At 36.6% G+C, this 18,163-nt stretch overlaps 2 protein-coding genes across 8 annotated transcripts in view; one reads left to right on the top strand and one right to left on the bottom strand.

Annotated features, from left to right (window-relative positions):
• The window catches only part of LOC136034395 (elongation factor-like GTPase 1), a 40,095-nt gene that overhangs the window by 10,558 nt on the left and 11,374 nt on the right, over nt 1–18,163 (top strand). For 2 of the 3 annotated variants that reach the window (XM_065715544.1, XM_065715542.1), the window contains exon 2: nt 2,658–5,841. The exons of the other annotated variant lie outside the window; for it this stretch is intronic. In XM_065715544.1, coding sequence (XP_065571616.1) covers nt 2,659–5,688 — 3,030 coding nt within the window. In that variant the 5' untranslated portion in view covers nt 2,658 and the 3' untranslated portion in view covers nt 5,689–5,841. Of the gene's footprint in view, nt 1–2,657; nt 5,842–18,163 lie in introns of those variants that run through there. 3 annotated transcript variants of the gene reach the window in all.
• LOC136034397 (solute carrier family 35 member G1-like) overlaps nt 11,672–18,163 on the bottom strand; it is a 44,056-nt gene continuing 37,564 nt past the window's right edge. For all 5 annotated transcript variants that reach the window (XM_065715549.1, XM_065715548.1, XM_065715546.1 and 2 more), the window contains exon 4: nt 11,672–11,919. In XM_065715549.1, coding sequence (XP_065571621.1) covers nt 11,767–11,919 — 153 coding nt within the window. In that variant the 3' untranslated portion in view covers nt 11,672–11,766. The remainder of the gene's footprint in view (nt 11,920–18,163) is intronic.

Here is an 18,163-nt window from a genome sequence, read left to right as displayed (position 1 = left end):
ATAGTTTTTTTTTATTTAATTTCTGAACGTTTTTGAATTAATGCATGTTTGGTTTTGGCTCTCCACACATAAATTATTAAAATGAAATTTGAATATTAATTCCTTTTTTGGCTAAATGGCTTTCTCTTAGTTTTGATCAGACGATTTTGAGAAATAAGGGGTGGGGAAGGAGGCCTAGTTGCCATGCAATTTTTCGGTTACATAAAAAGGCAACTATAAATTTTAATTTTTAACGAACGTTTTTATTAGTAAAAAATTTATCTAACTTAAGAATTAACTTACGTAACAAACTTTTATAATCTTTAATTTTTAATATCTATATGAGGGGGTTTGTACCCTCGTTAATACCTCGTTCTTTACACTAAATCGTAAGTTTTGTCCCAATTCTTTGAGAATGACCCCTGAATCAGAAAGGCCGTAGAATAAATAGTTGAAATTACTAAAAATACTATAGCATAAAGAGCGAGGTATTTATCTCCTCCTAAATACCTCGCTCTTTATGCTAAAGTATTTTTAGAACCCCTCATATGCGTAATAATCTCTGTTCGTTTTAAGTTTCAATGCTACTCTTTTCTTTCAATTGAAAAAACTTTTTCGTATTTATTTTTTCATTGTTTTTTTTTTATAGTAATTTTAGAAAATCCTGCGCCCTTTTCATTGAATTTCTGTTCCCCCATGACATATTTCTCCAAGGAAAGATCCTCCCACATAGCCCCCTCCCCTCAATCCCACCCCCAAAACCCCCAAAAAATCTCCTGAAAACGACTGTACACTTCCCAATAACCATTATTATATGTAAACACTGGTCGAAGTTTGTAATTTGCAGCCCCTCCCCCAGGGACTGTGGGGGAGTAAGTCATTCCCAAAGGCATATTTATTACAGTTTTTGACTATGCGGAACAAAATGGCTATCTCAAAATTTTGATCTGTTAACTTTGGAGAAAAAATGAGCGTGGGAGGCAATTGGAGGGCAAAAATTGCCCTCCAATTTTTTTGGTCACTTAAAAAGGGCACTAGTACTTTTCATTTCCGTTAGAATGAGCCCTCTTGCGACATCCTAGGACCACTTGGTCGATACGATGACCCCTGGGGAAAAGAAAAAAAAACAAACAAACAAATAAACACGCACCCGTGATTTGTCTTCTGGCAAAAAATACGAAATTCCACGTTTTTGTAGATAGGAGCTTGAAAAATTTGCTATAGGGTTCTCTGATACGCCGAATGCGATGGTGTGATTTTCGTTAAGATTCTGTGATTTTAGGGGGTGTTTCCCCCTATTTTCTAAAATAAGGCAAATTTTTTCAGGCTCGTAATTTTTGATGACAAAGACTAAACTTATATATTTAAAATCAGCATGAAAATTTGATTCTTTTGATGTATATTTTAGCATCAAAATTCCGTTTTTTAGAGTTTCGTTTACTATTGAGCCGGGTCACTCCTTACTACAGTTCGTTACCACGAACTGTTTGATCATGGAATAGTTAGCCAGCAAACTCCGTGAGTTTTAACTCGATGTAGGGAAGTCTGTAAACCAATATTGGGTTTCGATTGCTAAACTAAGGGCATAAATATAATAAAAAACGGAAACAGATGTTCAGATTGATTGGATATCTTTGTTTTGAAGATTAGGGCAAACCCTCCAAAGAAACATACCCGAGTGGTGACTAAATATAATTTAGCCAAAGATTTTCTTCTTATATCTACTTTAGTTGACTACAATTTTGGTATAACTAAAAAGAATTTTCTTTCTGCAATCAGTGATGGCGTGAGTATGGTAAAAGTATCATGGAAAAGTAGCCGACAGTATAGAGAAGGATTTTTAGTCCTCCTAATCAAAGTATATCATCCGCATTAGCTAGGTAAGAAACATTTACTAAATCACAAATGCAATTAAAAGGGAAAGAACAAACGACCAAAGAAATACAAAATTTGGTAATAGAGGGGAAATGGACAGCTACTTGCTGAACCCCTCGCTGCCCTGAAATTATTCCGTCTGAAACCATCTTATCTGTTTCTTTTTTTTATTTTGTTTTAATCACACACAAAAGATTTTGAATACCAATATCTAAGAGGACAAACTGCTGAAATGTTAATGAAGTGACTAAAAAGGGGAAAAATGGTCTGAGAATAGGTAACAGTACCAAATGTCTTAGAGAGATAGAGGGTGCACAGGTGTAATTCAAATTCCTTCCTAGCAGTTTCAACAAGTAAATTATCCAGAATACAATGAACCTGCTGAAAACCTATACCAGCAGAAAGGCCAATTCGGTTTTCACAAAAATAGGGAGATTTATCATTTTACAATAATACTATTTCTTTCATCAGTTTTCATACTTTTTTAGAATGCCTGTTTTAACCACAATGAGACTTCATGAACTCCAGTCGAACACAAACAACATTAGAAATATTTGTATTGTTGCTCATGGCCTGATGGCCTGAGAATAGGTAACAATATCAAATGTCTTGGAGAGATACAGGGTGCACAGGTGTAATTCAAATTCCTTCCTAGTAGCTTCAACAAGTAAATTATCCAGAATACAATGAACCCACTGAAAACCTATACCAGCAGAAAGGCCAATTTGGTTTTCACAAAAATAGGGAGATTTATCATTTTTACAGTAATACTATTTCTTTCATCATTTTTCATTCTTTTTTAGGATGCCTGTTTTAACCACATCGAGACTTCATGAACTCCAGTCGAACGCAAACAACATTAGAAATATTTGTATAGTTGCTCATGTTGACCATGGAAAAACCACGCTGGCAGATAATCTTGTTGCAAGCAATGGCATTATATCCCAGAAATTAGCTGGCCAATTGCGATACATGGACTCAAGAAAAGATGAACAAGAAAGAGGAATCACTATGAAAAGCAGCAGTATATCCTTGTCTCATACGTTTAAAGAACAAGAGTATTTAGTTAATCTGGTTGACACACCTGGTCATGTTGATTTTACCTCTGAAGTTTCTACAGCAGTTAGAATATGTGATGGTGCTCTTGTGGTTGTAGATGTAGTGGAAGGAGTTGCACCCCAAACGAAAGCTGTTCTGAAACAAGTTTGGAATGAAGGAATAAAGCCTATACTAGTTGTGAATAAAATAGACCGCCTTATCTCTGAGTTGAAAATGACTCCAGGTGATGCATACAAGCGAATTGTAAGAGTGATTGAACAAGTTAATGCTGTGATTGGTGAACTGTTTTCATCTGAGATTATGGAAAAGGCAGAAAAAAATGTACACACTGATGAAGATATAGATGACTCTGAAGTTTACTTTATTCCATCTGTTGGCAACGTTGTATTGGCCAGTGCATATGATGGATGGGGATTTACACTGTCTGACTTTGCTCTTTTATATGCTAAAAAGCTTGGTGTTTCCTACAAAGATTTATTAGAGAAGCTATGGGGAGATTTTTACTACTCAGCAAAATCGAAGTGCATAATGGATCAAGCTGAACAATTAGGTAGAAAACCGCTTTTTGTACAGCTAGTACTTGAAAATCTATACTCAGTGTATAATGCATTCTTGAAAAAGGATAAGAATATCATTGAAAAGATAACAAGCATGACCAAAGTGCATATAAAGCCTCAAGAGCTGAACAGAAGTGATTCAAAAATGCTAATTCAATCATTTATGTCAAAGTGGCTTCCCATGGGTGGCTGTATCTTAGACTGCGTTTGTGATTTAGTTCCCAGTCCGTGTGGTCTGTCTGACAAAAGAGTGGAAAGACTGTTATCCAAGTTTGATAAGCCATTTTCTTCTTTGCCGCCAGAAACGCAGGCTCTTAAACCATTCTTTGTTAGTTGTGATAGTAAAGAAGGAACTCCTGTCATTATTTTCATATCAAAAATGATTTCTGTTCCTGGTCAGTATGTGACTAGAATTAATCGGCAGACTTTAACTGCTGAGGAAATGGATCGAAAGCACCGTGAAGCAAAAGATAAATACTTGCAGAAAATGGAAAGATTGAAGTTAGGTGAAGAGGAAGTAGACATAGGTGAAGCAATAAGTGAAGACCATAACACAAGGTCGAGTCAAGAAATAATGATAGCTGTTGGTAGAATATTTAGTGGTACTGTTACAGAAGGTGACGAATTATATATCCTAGGTCCTAAGTATGATCCTGAGCTAGGTTTGAAAGATAAAAGACAAGAGGTCGAAGTGGGTGACATTTTTTCTCAAAAGGCTATCACACGCTCCCGTATTGGAAAAATATATGCACTTATGGGTCGTGAAATGGAGTCTATAGGGAAAGTCTATCCTGGGAATATTATTGGCATAGGCGGACTTCAAGATACAATCATAAAAAGTGCCACTATTTCAGATAGTTTAGCATGCCCTGCTTTTACAGAACTTATTGGTTCCAGCATGCCAATATTACAAACAGCTATTCAACCAAAAGAGTTGACTCACATGTCTCAATTTGTAAAAGGTTTGAAACTTTTGAACCAGGCTGATCCCTGTGCGCGCGTTTATATTGACGATTCTGGTGAGTATATTCTCTCAACTGCCGGGGAAATTCATCTTCAGAAATGTATTAATGACCTGGAAGAACATTATGCTGGTATTAAAGTCTTGTGCTCTGATCCTATTGTACCGTTTAGGGAGACAGTTGTCGCAGATGATTTGAAAAAGGGAGCATATGCAAAACCTGAATATTTAGTTGAAGGCAGCGTTGTAGGATGTCATTGTAGTGTTAAAATAAGAGCAGCTCCTCTTCCTGGTACAGTTGTTGGCATTCTTGACGAAAACAGTGAGCTAATTCGTGTAGCAAGTGACGTTGTTAATGCAAAAATATCTGGGGCTAATAAAAATCGTGACGATATACGGAATGGCACTGATATATTCACAAACTTAAATAGGCTAAAAGGAAAACTAGAGATTGCGTTTAAAGAAAGCGGGTGTACTTTCTGGGAGAATGCCGTTAATGAAATTTGGAGTTTTGGACCACGTAATTGTGGGCCTAATATACTGCTAAATCGAACGAGAAACTTCAGGAACGCATCATTTTGGGGAGATTATGCAGAAGAAAGCGAAAATTTTGACTTGAAACGTTATGGTTACAGCTTTGTTAGTGGTTTTCAGTATGCAACTGCTGCTGGTCCCCTATGCGAAGAACCTTTACATGGTGTATGTTTTATAGTTGAAGAATGGATTGCAGATACAGAGAGGGATGTTGTTTCAGGAGTCTTTCTTAGCGGAGGCCAAGTGATGTCTATGGTCAAAGATACCTGTAGGAGAGCTATGCAAGCCAGGTCTCCGAGATTAGTTCTTCCCATGTATCAGTGTGATGTTTTTGTCAATGCAGATGTTCTGGGTCGTGTGTATGCTGTGATTGGACGTCGACATGGTAGAGTACTGCTTGAAGATATTCAAGAAGGTTCAACTACTTTCCTTGTACGTTCTGCCATACCAGTGATCGAATCCTTTCATTTTGCTAGTGAAATTAGAACTGAAGCTTCTGGACTGGCAATTCCTCAACTGATTTTCAGCCATTGGGAGACATTAGACCTAGACCCATTCTGGGACCCATTGGAGAATGTCGAAGAAGAAGATGAGGATATTGAGATAACTGTGAACCGAGCTCAGGCGTATATTAATCAAGTTAGGAGAAGGAAAGGCTTACCCGTTAGAGAAAGGATTGTTGCTCATGCTGAAAAACAGAGAACTTTGTCTAAGAATAAATGATTTCAACGTGGTTTTGTGCCACGGATGTCACCAGAATTCTTACATTTGAGGGGAGGGGACGATGGTCCCTTGCTCTCTAGTTACCCCCATGCCTTCAATATTTTTTCCGCCTTTGTAAATTTGTTTGAAATAAATCATGATCATAACTGTTTATAGCTATGTTTTGCTTGTTTTTGTTTTTGAGGCGTAACTGGTCAAGGTAAGAGATGTGATAATATGCCTGGTTCCGTTGAACGTGAAATAATTGCTTAAAAAGGGGATGCGTGTTCTTTTGGTAAAAGTATTTATCCGAGTTTCTATATTTTAGGTATTTATTCGTTTAAACTCGGACACCATAAACTCGGATTTTATGAATAATTTAGTCTATAAAACGTAAAAACTCGGAGACAAAAAGTTAAGAATTAAAAATGATCTTTTTGTTGAGAGTGGGCATGTCAGCGACCATTTTAAAGTTAAATTGAGTAAAAACTCTTTCCTCTATTGTGTATGGTTACTTAAAAAAAATCTTCTTGAGCAAAAGTTTTTGCAAACCTTTATGGTTATCACGAAAGCTTTTTGAATGCGGTTTTCAATTATTTGAATCGTTGTCGCTGCTGGAGTTGAGTCATTAAATAAAATCATGCCGGTAGGCCAGTGGGGTCAATTGAGGGAGGATTGGATTTTTTGCCCCTTTCTAAATTTCAAAAAATAATTTTTTCTTGTATTTTCATTAAAATGCCTTTTTTAGTGTTACCATCGAAAAAACTGAAGAAACAACAAAACATCCCCCCCCCAACTTCACAAGGTTTTAAACAATACATTTTGTCTCCTTCTACTTTTTAATGAATTGAAGCCGGTGAGAATCATTTACAAAGGAAGGAGAAAAGGGGGAGTAGTTTATTTTGAAACCTAACCGAAGATCCTACATTAGCTAAAAAGATACGCATATATATCTTGTTCTTCTTCTAAACTTTGTGCGTCTTTTTATATATTTTTATTTAAAATGGAAGTTTTGTATTTCTGCGAGTGCGGACCGTTTTTTACGTAAATAAAATCTTAATCTCATACATTGAACTATTTAGATGACAGCGTTTTGCATAGATAAATTTCTTTGCTTGGACAGTGGTTTGAACAGTTGCTTATTGATAATTTAATTCATAAAGTTTGGTGAAGCTGTGACGAACGTGGCCCTCTATCAACGAGGTGATTTTTCGTCGAAGGGACAAAGATTAATCCTTAAAATAGTTCTAATAAATAGACCGCAAGCGATTAGAAAAATAATGGATACCATGGGTTACGCTAGAATGAAGATAGAAAAACTTACTTCAAGTCTCCAGTATTTCTTGGGTGATGGCCAAAATAGAAGCTTTGATCAAACAGTTCGTGGTAACGAACTGTAGTAAGGAGCGACCCGGCTCAATAGTAACCAAAACTCTAAAAAATTGAATTTTGATATCAATAGCTACATCAAAAGAATCGCATTTTAATGCTGATTTTAAATATAGAAGTTTCATCAAGTTTAGTCTTACCCATCAAAAGTTACGAGCCTGAGAAAATTTGCCTTATTTAAGAAAATAGGGGAAAACACCCCCTAAAAGTCGTAGGATCTTAACGAAAATGACACCATCAGATTCAGCGTATCAGGGAACCCTACTGTAGAAGTTTCAAGCTCCTATCTACAAAAATGTGGAATTTTGTATTTTTTGCCAGAAGACAAATCACGGGTGCTTGTTTATTTGTTTGTTTTTTCTTTTTCCCAGGGGACATCGTATCGACCAAGTGGTCCTAGAATGTCGCAAGAGGGCTCATTCTAACGGAAATGAAAAGTTCTAGTGCCCTTTTTAAGAAACCAAAAAAATTGGAGGGCATCTAGGCCCCCTCCCACGCTCATTTTTTCCCAGAGTCAACGGATCAAAATTTTGAGATAGCCATTTTGTTCAGCATAGTCGAAAACCATAATAAGTATGTCTTTAGGGATGACTTACTCCCCCACAATCCCTGGGGGAGGGGCTGCAAGTTACAAACTTTGACCTGGTTTTACATATAGTAATGGTTATTGGGAAGTGTACAGACGTTTTCTGGGGGGATTTTATTTTGTTTGGGGGTGGGGCTGAGGAGAGGGAGCTATGTTGGAGGATCTTTCCTTGGAGGAATGAATCTTGGTATTGTATCTTGGAGTCATGGGGGAAGAAAAATTCAATGAAAAGGGCGCAGGATTTTCTAGCATTACTATAAGAAAACAATGAAAAATAAACATGAAAACTTTTTTCAAATGAAAGAAAGGAGTAGCATTGAAACTTAAAACGAACAGATATTATTACGAATACGAGGGGTTCTAATAATAATTTAGCATAAAGACCGAGGTATTTAGGAGGAGATAAATACCTCGCTCTTTATGCTAAAGTATTTTTAGTAATTTCAACTATATATTCTACGGCCTTTCTGATTCAGGGGTCATTCTTAAAGAATTGGGACAAAACTTACGATTTAGTGTAAAGAGCGAGGTATTAACGAGGGTACGAACCCCCTCGTATACATAATAAAAATATAAGGTTATGAAAGTTTGTTACGTAAGTTAATTCTTAAGTTACGTATATTTTTTAAACGTTCGTTAAAAATTAAAAGTTCTAGTTGCCTTTTTAAGTAACCGAAAAATTGGAGGGCAACTAGGCCTCCTTCTCCACCCCTTATTTCTCAAAATCGTCTGATCAAAACTAAGAGAAAGCCATTTAGCCAAAAAAAAATTAATATACAAATTTCATTTTAATAATTTATGTGCGGAGAGCCAAAACCAAACATGCATTAATTCAAAAACGTTCAGAAATAAAAAAAAAAACTAATTTTTTTAGCTGAAAGTAAGGAGCGACATTAAAACGAACAGAAATTACTCCGTGTATGAAATGGGTTGTCCCCTCCGCAATCCCTCGCTCTTTACGCTAAAGTTTGACTCTTTGCCACAATTCTACTTTTTAAAACAATTAAAAGCTTTAGCGTAAAGAGCGAGGGATTGCGGAGGGGACAATCCATTTCATATACGGAGTAATTTCTGTTCGTTTTAAGTTTTAATGTTGCTCCTTACTTTCAGCTGAAAACTAGTTTTTTTTTATTTAATTAGGGTAGAGGAGGATCGTTCACGAGTGAATATACCTCAGACGGTGTAATACTTGATGGGTTTGTAATTTTAGTAGTGTTTTTTTTTTTTTATTTATTTATTTATTTTATTTTTTTTTACCTACATTGGTTTTATCACAACATCACTATTATTTGATCTTATAGAGATTTCAGTTCCGTCGATTTAAAACAATCATTTTCACAGGGAAGCTATTTCTTAAAAATGGTAATAACACACCTTCATGTCGTTGAATAAATTCTGTAATCCAAGAATCAGCTGTAGCCTTTCTCTTTCAATTCTAACTGAGGGAAGGGGAAAAATATAAAAAAAGTAAATTTTCTTGGCCAATGTTTTTGAAGGGGTTTTTGGAATAATCTCAGCGTGGTGGAAGGATTCATCCCTATTCTGGTGTGCAGAAAGAGCTATGAATATTTCTATGAAAACAGTCTTGAAGCAAATTACCACCTTGAAGTTCTTATCTAGGTGGTACCTATCCTTCTTAGAGTTTAAAGTTTCTCAGAGGAGAGTGGTTTCGGTAACTCTGGATAATTGTCTGGGAGATAAATTGGGGATTCGTGTAGGTCCTAAATTTTTTCTATGTTGGTTTAAAAAGAAATTTTAAACATACTTACGTGTAATTACGCGCACACATACTTATATCCCAAACTTTACGAATTGTCATCAACGATATCAAAACAGATGGCCTGGGGTATTCAGCAAAATACTATCATAATTTTTTGCCCTTTTCACTGGGGATACGCGCACCATGCTGCCTTTGGAAGCCTGCTTTTTGAGCGTTTTGGCCGTACTACTTATAATGGCTACCACGGAATTTGATCCGATACCTTGTGTGACTACGATGACACCGATCTACGATCGGTACTTTGCTACTTAAAAAAAAGCACAACACCTAAGAACTTTTGATCGATTGCCTTCCCATGACTTCCTATCATAATCCTATGATGAGGCCAGAAAAAAGAGCATCAACGTGTGAATAACATCATTCTTTACTATGCCAGCGCCAACGCGTTCACTATGAAAAATAATGTATGACACAAGCCCTCCTAATATCTTTTCACTTACACTTTCGAAAAGACCTTTTACGACAGAATTGCTCCTAAGAATTTCATCAGTGATTTTAAATGACAGTTATTTTTGCTAAGAATAAAGGAAAAAATAACAAGAGCTCATATGGCACTTGTGACGAGGCCGGAAGAGCCAAGAGCTCATATGGTATCTAGCAAAATTCTAAGAATCTATAAATTGATTTAAAAGGAAAATCAGAGGCTTAATGCTGGTTGGAATTCAAAACAAGAGCTCTGACGCACGAGGTCCTTCTAAACATCAAAATTCATTAAGATCCGATCACTCACTCGATAGTTAAAAATACCTCATTTTTTCTAATTTTTCCTGTCCTTTCAGCCCCCCAGATGGTCGAATTGGGGAAAAAGTCTTAATTAAGTCAATTTGTGCAGCTCCCTGACACGCCTACCAATTTTCATCGTCCTAGCACGTCCAGAAGCACCAAACTCGCCAAGGCACAGAACCCCACCCCCTAACTCTCCCAAAAAGAGTGCATCCAGTACAGTTACCTCAGTCACGTATCTACGACATTTGCTTATTCTACCCAACAAGTTTCATCCCGATTTCTCCACTAAGTGTTTTCCAAGATTTCCGGTTTCCCTCTCCAACTCCCCCCAATGTCACCGGATCTGGTCGGTATTTAAAATGGGAGCTCTAAAGCACAAGATCCTTCTAAATATCAAATTTAATTAAGATCTGATCACCCGTTCGTAAGCTGCAAATACCTCATTTTTTCTAATTTTTCCAAATTACCCCCCCCCCCCAACTCCACCAGAGAGACTGGATGTGGTCCGGTTATGTCAGTCACGTATCTTGGACTTATTTTTATTCTTCCCACCAAGTTTCATCCTGATCTCTCCGCTTTAAGTGTTTTCCAAGATTTCCGGTTCCCCACCCAACTCCACCCAATGACGCTGGATCCAGTCGGGATTTAAAACAAAAGATCTGAGTTTTCAAGCCCCCCCCCCATATGTCAGCGGATCCAGTCAGGATTTAAAATAATAGCTCTGAGACATGATATCCTTCTATATATCAAATTTCATTAAGATCCGATTGCCCGTTTGTAAGTTAAAAATACCTCAATTTTTCCAATTTAACCGTCCCACCACCCCCCCCCCAGATGGTCAAATCGGGGAAACGAAAATTCTAATTTCGACAATTTCTAATTTAATCTGGTCTGGTTCCTGATACGCCTGCCAAATTTTATCGTCCTAGCTTACCTGGAAGTGCCTAAAATTGCAAACCGGGACCGACAGACCAACCGACAGAATTTGCGGTCGCTATATGCCACTTGGAGATACCAAGTGCCATACAAACGGCTTACAATCATCAAGCACCCCCCCCCCCCCTAGGACCAACTGCCTAATATATCTATTTACATCTGTCAGTGGTTACAAAAACTTTGTGTAGTTCAAGCGTTCTACATGCTTCTTTTCTTGTGGACGATATCTATTGAAAATGAAGTAAGGTTGCCCCCCCCCAGAACCTCAAGATATTCTTCATCGTCCTATATTTAAGAGCTACGTAGTAACTTTATTTTGCGTCTTTTCGAATTCAGTACCCCACGCCCAAGGCCGTATCCAGGGGAGAGTCATAGTGGGTTTGAACCCCCCACCGAAACTATTGTCTAACTCGTAAAAACGTAACAAAATGTATGTAAACATTTTTGATGCGTAATTCAAAGCTTTTTAGTAGCCCAAGCACCCTACCCTCCTGAACTCTGCCTGAAACAAATTCCTACTTATATCTGTCCACCTTTGAGTTTTTTTCCTCGAATTCTAGAATCAAACGTTACATAACTGGAAAAAATCGTATGAAAATTCTCATTAACAAATCGTCTTATGTACAAAATTGAAATACTATAAAAAATAAATAACTTCCATATTTACACTTCTAAAGAAATTCTATATAAGAAGAAACCTAAATCTGTTTCGGGTTGCCGATCCTTCAGGTTTAGATTCTACCCATTTTCTGCAAGCAAGAAGCACAACGGACACAAGCACTAAGGCTGCCCCCAGAAGGGTAAGCAGGACAGGATGCTCATCAAAAATAAAGACCTGAAAGAAAAATTATGGAAACTTAATTTAACTAAATTTGATTTAAGCGACCTTTAAATTCAAAATCAAAGAAGGTGGGGAACTAAAGAAAGTATACTTACTTGTACTTGTAGCAGGACTAAAGCATTTCAGCTCTCCCTGGCGTCCAGTAGCTTCGTCATTGTAGTAAGCCAAGAGTCTCGGTCGTTCGCAAGTGATTCAATCAATTCGAGCCAGGACTTTTTCCTATCTTCGTCCCTACTTTCGATTGGGTCTAGGTCAGCGTTGATGTAGGCAGGCCACGTTTTCTGTTTTATTTCGTTCCCCATGTCGCTTTTTTCATTCCAGAAGAGGTGTACATCTGAGGCCTTTGACGAAGGTGTTGTGTGGGCGGTGAAGTATGTGGCCAAAACATCGGAGTCTTCCTTGTTTAATTATAGTGACCAAATCAAACCGCTAATGGCAGATTTTGTGGAGTTCATCGTTGCTGACTCGATCACGGAGGTTAATGGCAATGATTCTTCTTAGACTTGAAAGTATGCACATCGGTGATTTCAGATAGATGAAATTTTATTCAAAATACCTGAAGTAAAGCCTTTGAAAAGCCGGAGTAAAGTCTTCAAAATATACTAAAGCCTTCTTTTCAAGCAACCCACATCGAACACGGAGTTCGACACGGTTTGTGCAGATTATCGTTTGAGTGCCGTATTCAACACGGGCGAATGTCTTCTCAGAACTCGTGTTCAGACATGCTAATCTGGCGCGTTAGAATTTTGAAGAATCCATGTTCAATCCGCTTAAAACTCGTAAGAAGAAAACTTTTTAAAGTTTTTTTTTTTTTTGGGGGGGGGGTGAACACCGAGAACCTGAAAACGATTGTTCCCTTCTCAACGCCCCGCTCTTTCCGCTAAAGTTTGATTCTTTCTCTCAACTCTACTTTTTAAAACAGTAAAAAACTTTGTAAAGAGCGGGGTGCTGTGGAGGGAACAGCCCCTTTCATATATGGAGTAATCTCTGTTCGTCTTAAGTTTTAATGTCGCTCCTTACTTTCAGTTAAAAAGATTTTTTTATTTAATTTCTGAGCGTTTTCGAATTAATGCATGGTTCAATTTTGGCTCGCGGCAAATGAATAATTAAAACGAAGTTTGCGTGTTAGTTTTTTTTTGCTAAATAGCTTTTCCTTAGTTTTAGCATAAAGAGCGCGGCGTTGAGGAGGAAAAGCCCCTTTCATGTACGGAGTAATTTCTGTTTGTTTTAAGTTTTAATGTCGCTCCTTACTTTCAGTTAATTTTTTTTTATTTAATATAAATAAACAAAACAAGGAAATGGCCCGAAGCAAAGATTGTTTGGGCTTACAACCCCAATACACATACAAATAAAAACAATACGAAAAAGGAGAGGAAAATAAAAAAGAAAAGAAAAGGAGAAGAAGAAAAAAAAAGAAAAAAAATATTCAATTATCCTGCATTTCGATCGATACGGGAATACACTTCGAAAAAGACAAAACAAAAAGAAACTAAAACCACTTGACCAGTATCGCCTAAAACAAAACCAACATCTTGGCTCTACTTGAGGTCCACTCAACTATCAAAACCATAAATATTAAGGCAAAATAGTTTTAATTCCCGCCGAAATTTACGAAAATGGTCCATGTTTCTTAAAGTAAGTAAACAATTCCATGCTTGGGGTCCTAGATGCCGAATAGAAAATTGAGATCTAGGGGTAATAGCAAGCGGACGATGAATTATATTGGACTGTCTCGTAAAATGTGTATGAATATCACTTCCTAATTCAAACATACTTTTAAAACATATTGGCAAACAATTTTGAAAATATTTATATATAAACAGGCTTCGATAAAAAGTAATAAGTCCTGCTAAAGGCAAGATTTTGTAATCTATATGTCTCTTTTGTACCGAGTCTTTAAAACCAACACCGCATAACACTCGAAGCGCTTTATTCTTCAAAACTCGAATAGGATATAGATGAGAAGGAAATGTACTGCCCCAAACAGTACAACAATATAGCAGATAAAGATAAATTAAGGAATAATGCAGTGTTCTTAAAATATCTTTTGGGAAAATGTACTTCAACTTTCTTAAAATGCCAACATTCCTAGCGAATTTAAGACTAATATAATCTATATCTTTTCTAAAACTAAGACATTCATCAATTAAACCTCCTAGATATTTTGTACAATTTATTCTTAAAATACTCATATCAGCAAAATTAAGTCTGTCAATCCAAGGATAATAATTTGAGCTCCTACCATACAACAAAAAGCAAAATTTACTTTAATTCAAATTTAATTTATTAAGCTTCGTCCACTTTTGTAAAAACTGAAATTCTGTGTAGCTATTGATGGGCCACAACTTTTCCTTTATTGACATTGCAAATGCATCAAAATAAAATGTTATGTCACTTGTATCATTGAAAGTTTTCGCAAGCAATTGATGTGGGTTTTCTATAGTAGAAAATATTAATTTGCAGTTTTGTGTTGTTGGCATAAAAAAACCATAGACATTTTTCGCTGATTCGCACGATCAAAAATACTCCTCTTCCAGAATTCTTCTCTCATTCGTATTTATTTATATTCATTAATGTGCTCAAAGTTAATGTTCACAAAGCAAACCAGCACATTCGCCTGCAGCTATCCACTTTCTGGCAATGTCCCAGAAAACTACTCATTTCATATAAAAATTGGACACAAACTTACAAGAAAAGGAAATGCGAGAAAATCCAGTAGAGGAAGAAGAAGAAATATTTTTTGTGACTAAGTTGGTCGATACGATGACCCCTGGGGAAAAAAAAAACAAAAATAAACACACACCCATGATCGGTCTTCTTACAAAAAATGTGAAATTTCACATTCGTGTAGATAGGAGCTTGAAACTTCCATATCAGGGTTCTCTGGTACGCTAAATCTGATGGTGTGATTTTCTTCAAGATTGTATGACTTTTAGACCTATGATCTATTTTCTAAAATAAGGCAAATTTTCTCAGGCTCATAACTTTTGATGGGTAAGACTAAACTTGATGAAACTTATATAGAAAGAGAAAGAAAGAAAGGAAGTTTATTCGAGCCCTACGGCCATACTCAACATGATTTAATAATACAACACTGCACAAAACAAACACTCAATATAAAACAATACTTGTTTTCATTCACTCGGGCTCGACTGAGCCTTTCCCGCCTTTTCCACATATCATGCCATTTTGCATATGGTTCCAGGCATCGAAGACCTCAGGATATCAGAAAGCAGCACCAACCGATGGTCCCCCCAAATTTCATTCCTAAGAATTTCAAGCTCCTGGCACTCCATGAGAAAATGGGCTAAATTATTATCCTCTTTTCCGCAATACCCACACTTACCATTTGTACCCTTATTTTTTTTTTAAATTCTGTCCCCTATGTACTGGAAGGCAATTTCCCCTCAACTGGATCCATGATTTATGTTTAAAATCAGCATTAAAATGTAATTCTGTTGGTGTAACTATTGGTATCAAAATTCTATTTTTTAGAGTTTCGGTTACTATTGAGCCGGGTCGCTCCTTACTACAGTTCGTTACCACGGACTGTTTGATTGGACATAAATTTACAAGAAAAGGAAAGAAGAAGAAAATCTAGGAGAAGAAGAAGAAGAATTATTTTGTGTGACTAGGAATGTTTTCACCATTTTATTCGCTGCTAGGGTGCGGTACTTGACTTGACTACAGTGAAGTGAGCTGTAATCCATGACTTGTTGCCTGGACCTTTTATATTCCTTTCAGAACATTTGGACAAAAGGGAGACAAAACTTTATTTAAACATTTGATGAAGTTAGCTATAATTCAGTTAAATATCCAAGCAATCAAAATACACACCTAAAATTATAAGCCTAGCAATACTTTTTAAGCTAAAAAAAAGAATGATAAATATTATCTAACCCATTATTTAGAGGTTGGTTCAAGCAGGGAGACATCCTAACCTCATTTTAAATACATTTGAAAAATTTAATGATAATATGTTTAATGGTCAAAAGATAACTGATAATTATTCGTAAATGGCACAAGAGTGGTCAGAACACTGGAAGGGTCTGCGCGCGCGGGGGCAGCCACGAGCAAGCAATTTTCGGTCTTGCACTTTTTTTAACAATTTGTACTCTTTTGGCCTTAATTCGCGCTCTTTTTAGACGTAAGCAGTTGGCAACCCTGGTACACGAAACAGTAATAGGTAGTTTTTCTGGAAACATCTAGCAAATCTTCCTCGGTTTTTCGGAGTGCCCATGCTTCAGAACCATATTTGACCACTGTCCTTACTGTAGTTTCCTGTTCTTCCAAACTTTTTTCTAATGCAAAAAAAAAAAAAAACACCCTGAGCCTTGGATATTCTACTTTTACTATCTTCACGGCTACATGCTTTGCTTCACTGGTTTGATAATACTCCACTTAGAATTTTGTCTTTAAGGGAAGGGGGGACGAAATTTTCTCTCCGGCCCTGAAGAAAGATTGAAGCGGTTCTTTGGCAACTTAATAATAACTCATTGGTTTTATTTTAGTGCAGCGACGTTTATTAATTACCTTTAGTCTCCCTTTTCCTCGCAACCATCACCAATTACATAACTTTCTGACCAATGCGTAAGGCCCTAGATAATTTACAAGCACATGATTTCCAAAAGTGATGTTAGCATTAAAAAATAAATGTTATAGTCATTACTAGATGTATAAAGCATATTCCTATTTGGAGGCGGGGCCGTATCCAGGATTTTTTTCTGGATGGGCTGGGATACAAAATTTTTTTTTAATGCATGGAAAATTTGTCTATATTCATTTTTTGAAAATTTGTGTATATTCATTTGCACATCAGTCTTATAGTTTTCGAAATTTTGAATATCGGTCAAATGACATCCTTTGTAGGAACACCGTATAGTGACAGACGGATACCGTTCTGTAGTTGCATTTGTAACCTCAGTTTATTAGTTTTCGGTATTTTGAAGATCGGTCAAATGACATCCTTTGTAGGAACATCGTATAGTCACAGAGGGACACCGTTGTGTAGTTGCATTTGTAACCTCAGTTTATTAGTTTTCGGTATTTTGAAGATCGGTCAAATGACATTCTTTGTAGGAACGCCGTAGAAGTCACAGATGTACGCCTTTGTGTAGTAGCATTGGTAACCTCAATGTTTTAGTTCTTAAATAATGGCTAAATAGTATCTTGTTTAAGGGACGTCGTAGTGTAGTCACGGTAGAGACGCCGCAATGCTGTTACATTTGCGACTTCGGTTTTTTTCACTTTTCGAATAGTTTAAACTTCAGCCAGTTGATTTCCCATTGAAGGGGTGCTATGGCATAGTCGCATTTGTTAGCTCAATTTTCGGCCAAATTGCACCCGATTTTCAAGACGCTGTAGTCTTGGCACTCGTCTTGGCACCCATTGAAGAAACGCCATAGTATAGTCGCATTTTCTAGCTAATTTTGATTGATCAATTGACGGCCAAATTGCACCCCGACTTTAAGGATGCCGTGGTATAGTCAAATTTGCAATTTCGTTGTTTTTTAGTTTACAAATTGTTCAACTTTAGCCATAACGCCATCCCATAGAAGGAACATCGTAATGTAGTAGCAATTCCCATCTCATTTTTTTCAGCCGTCGAATTCCGAACGCCAGCCAAATGATGACGGGACGCTGCAGTGTTGACACATATAAATATATAATAAAATATATAATATTTTGACACATATAATATTTTGACACATATAAATATATAATAATATCATTCCTATCACACTGAAGTTCCAGCTTCGGGAAAGATATCATACTATTTATGTTACACAAATATTAAATATTTCCAGTCCTTTGTTTTTAGTAAAAAAATGCCTAAAAAAAAAAGAAAAACAAGCTTATCCATACCTGCTATAAGAAAGCCCTAATAATAGTGACTGACCTGGCAACAGAAACAGGTCCAGCTTGTTCTCGTTTCAGTGTCATCGTCAACAATATTTTTCCAATTTTTTTTTTTTTTTTTGTAAAAAAGAAATGCTAAAAAAAAGAAAAACAAACCTATCCCTACCTGCCATAAGAAAGCCCAAATAATAGTTACTGATCTGGCAACAGAAACAGGTCCAGCTTGTTCTCGTTTCAGTGTCATCGTCAACAATATTTGTCCAAAAAGGCATTTTTTTTTTTTTTTAGTAAAAAAGAAATGCTAAAAAAAAAGAAAAACAAACTTATCCATACCTGCCATAAGAAAGCCCAAATAATAGTGACTGATCTGGCAACAGAA

This window comes from Artemia franciscana, chromosome 13, assembly GCF_032884065.1.
Source record: "Artemia franciscana chromosome 13, ASM3288406v1, whole genome shotgun sequence".
NCBI classification, from domain to species: Eukaryota; Metazoa; Arthropoda; class Branchiopoda; order Anostraca; family Artemiidae; genus Artemia; species Artemia franciscana.
The sequence above is the reverse complement of the archived record's forward strand: the minus strand, read 5'-3'. Positions and strand labels throughout refer to the sequence as shown.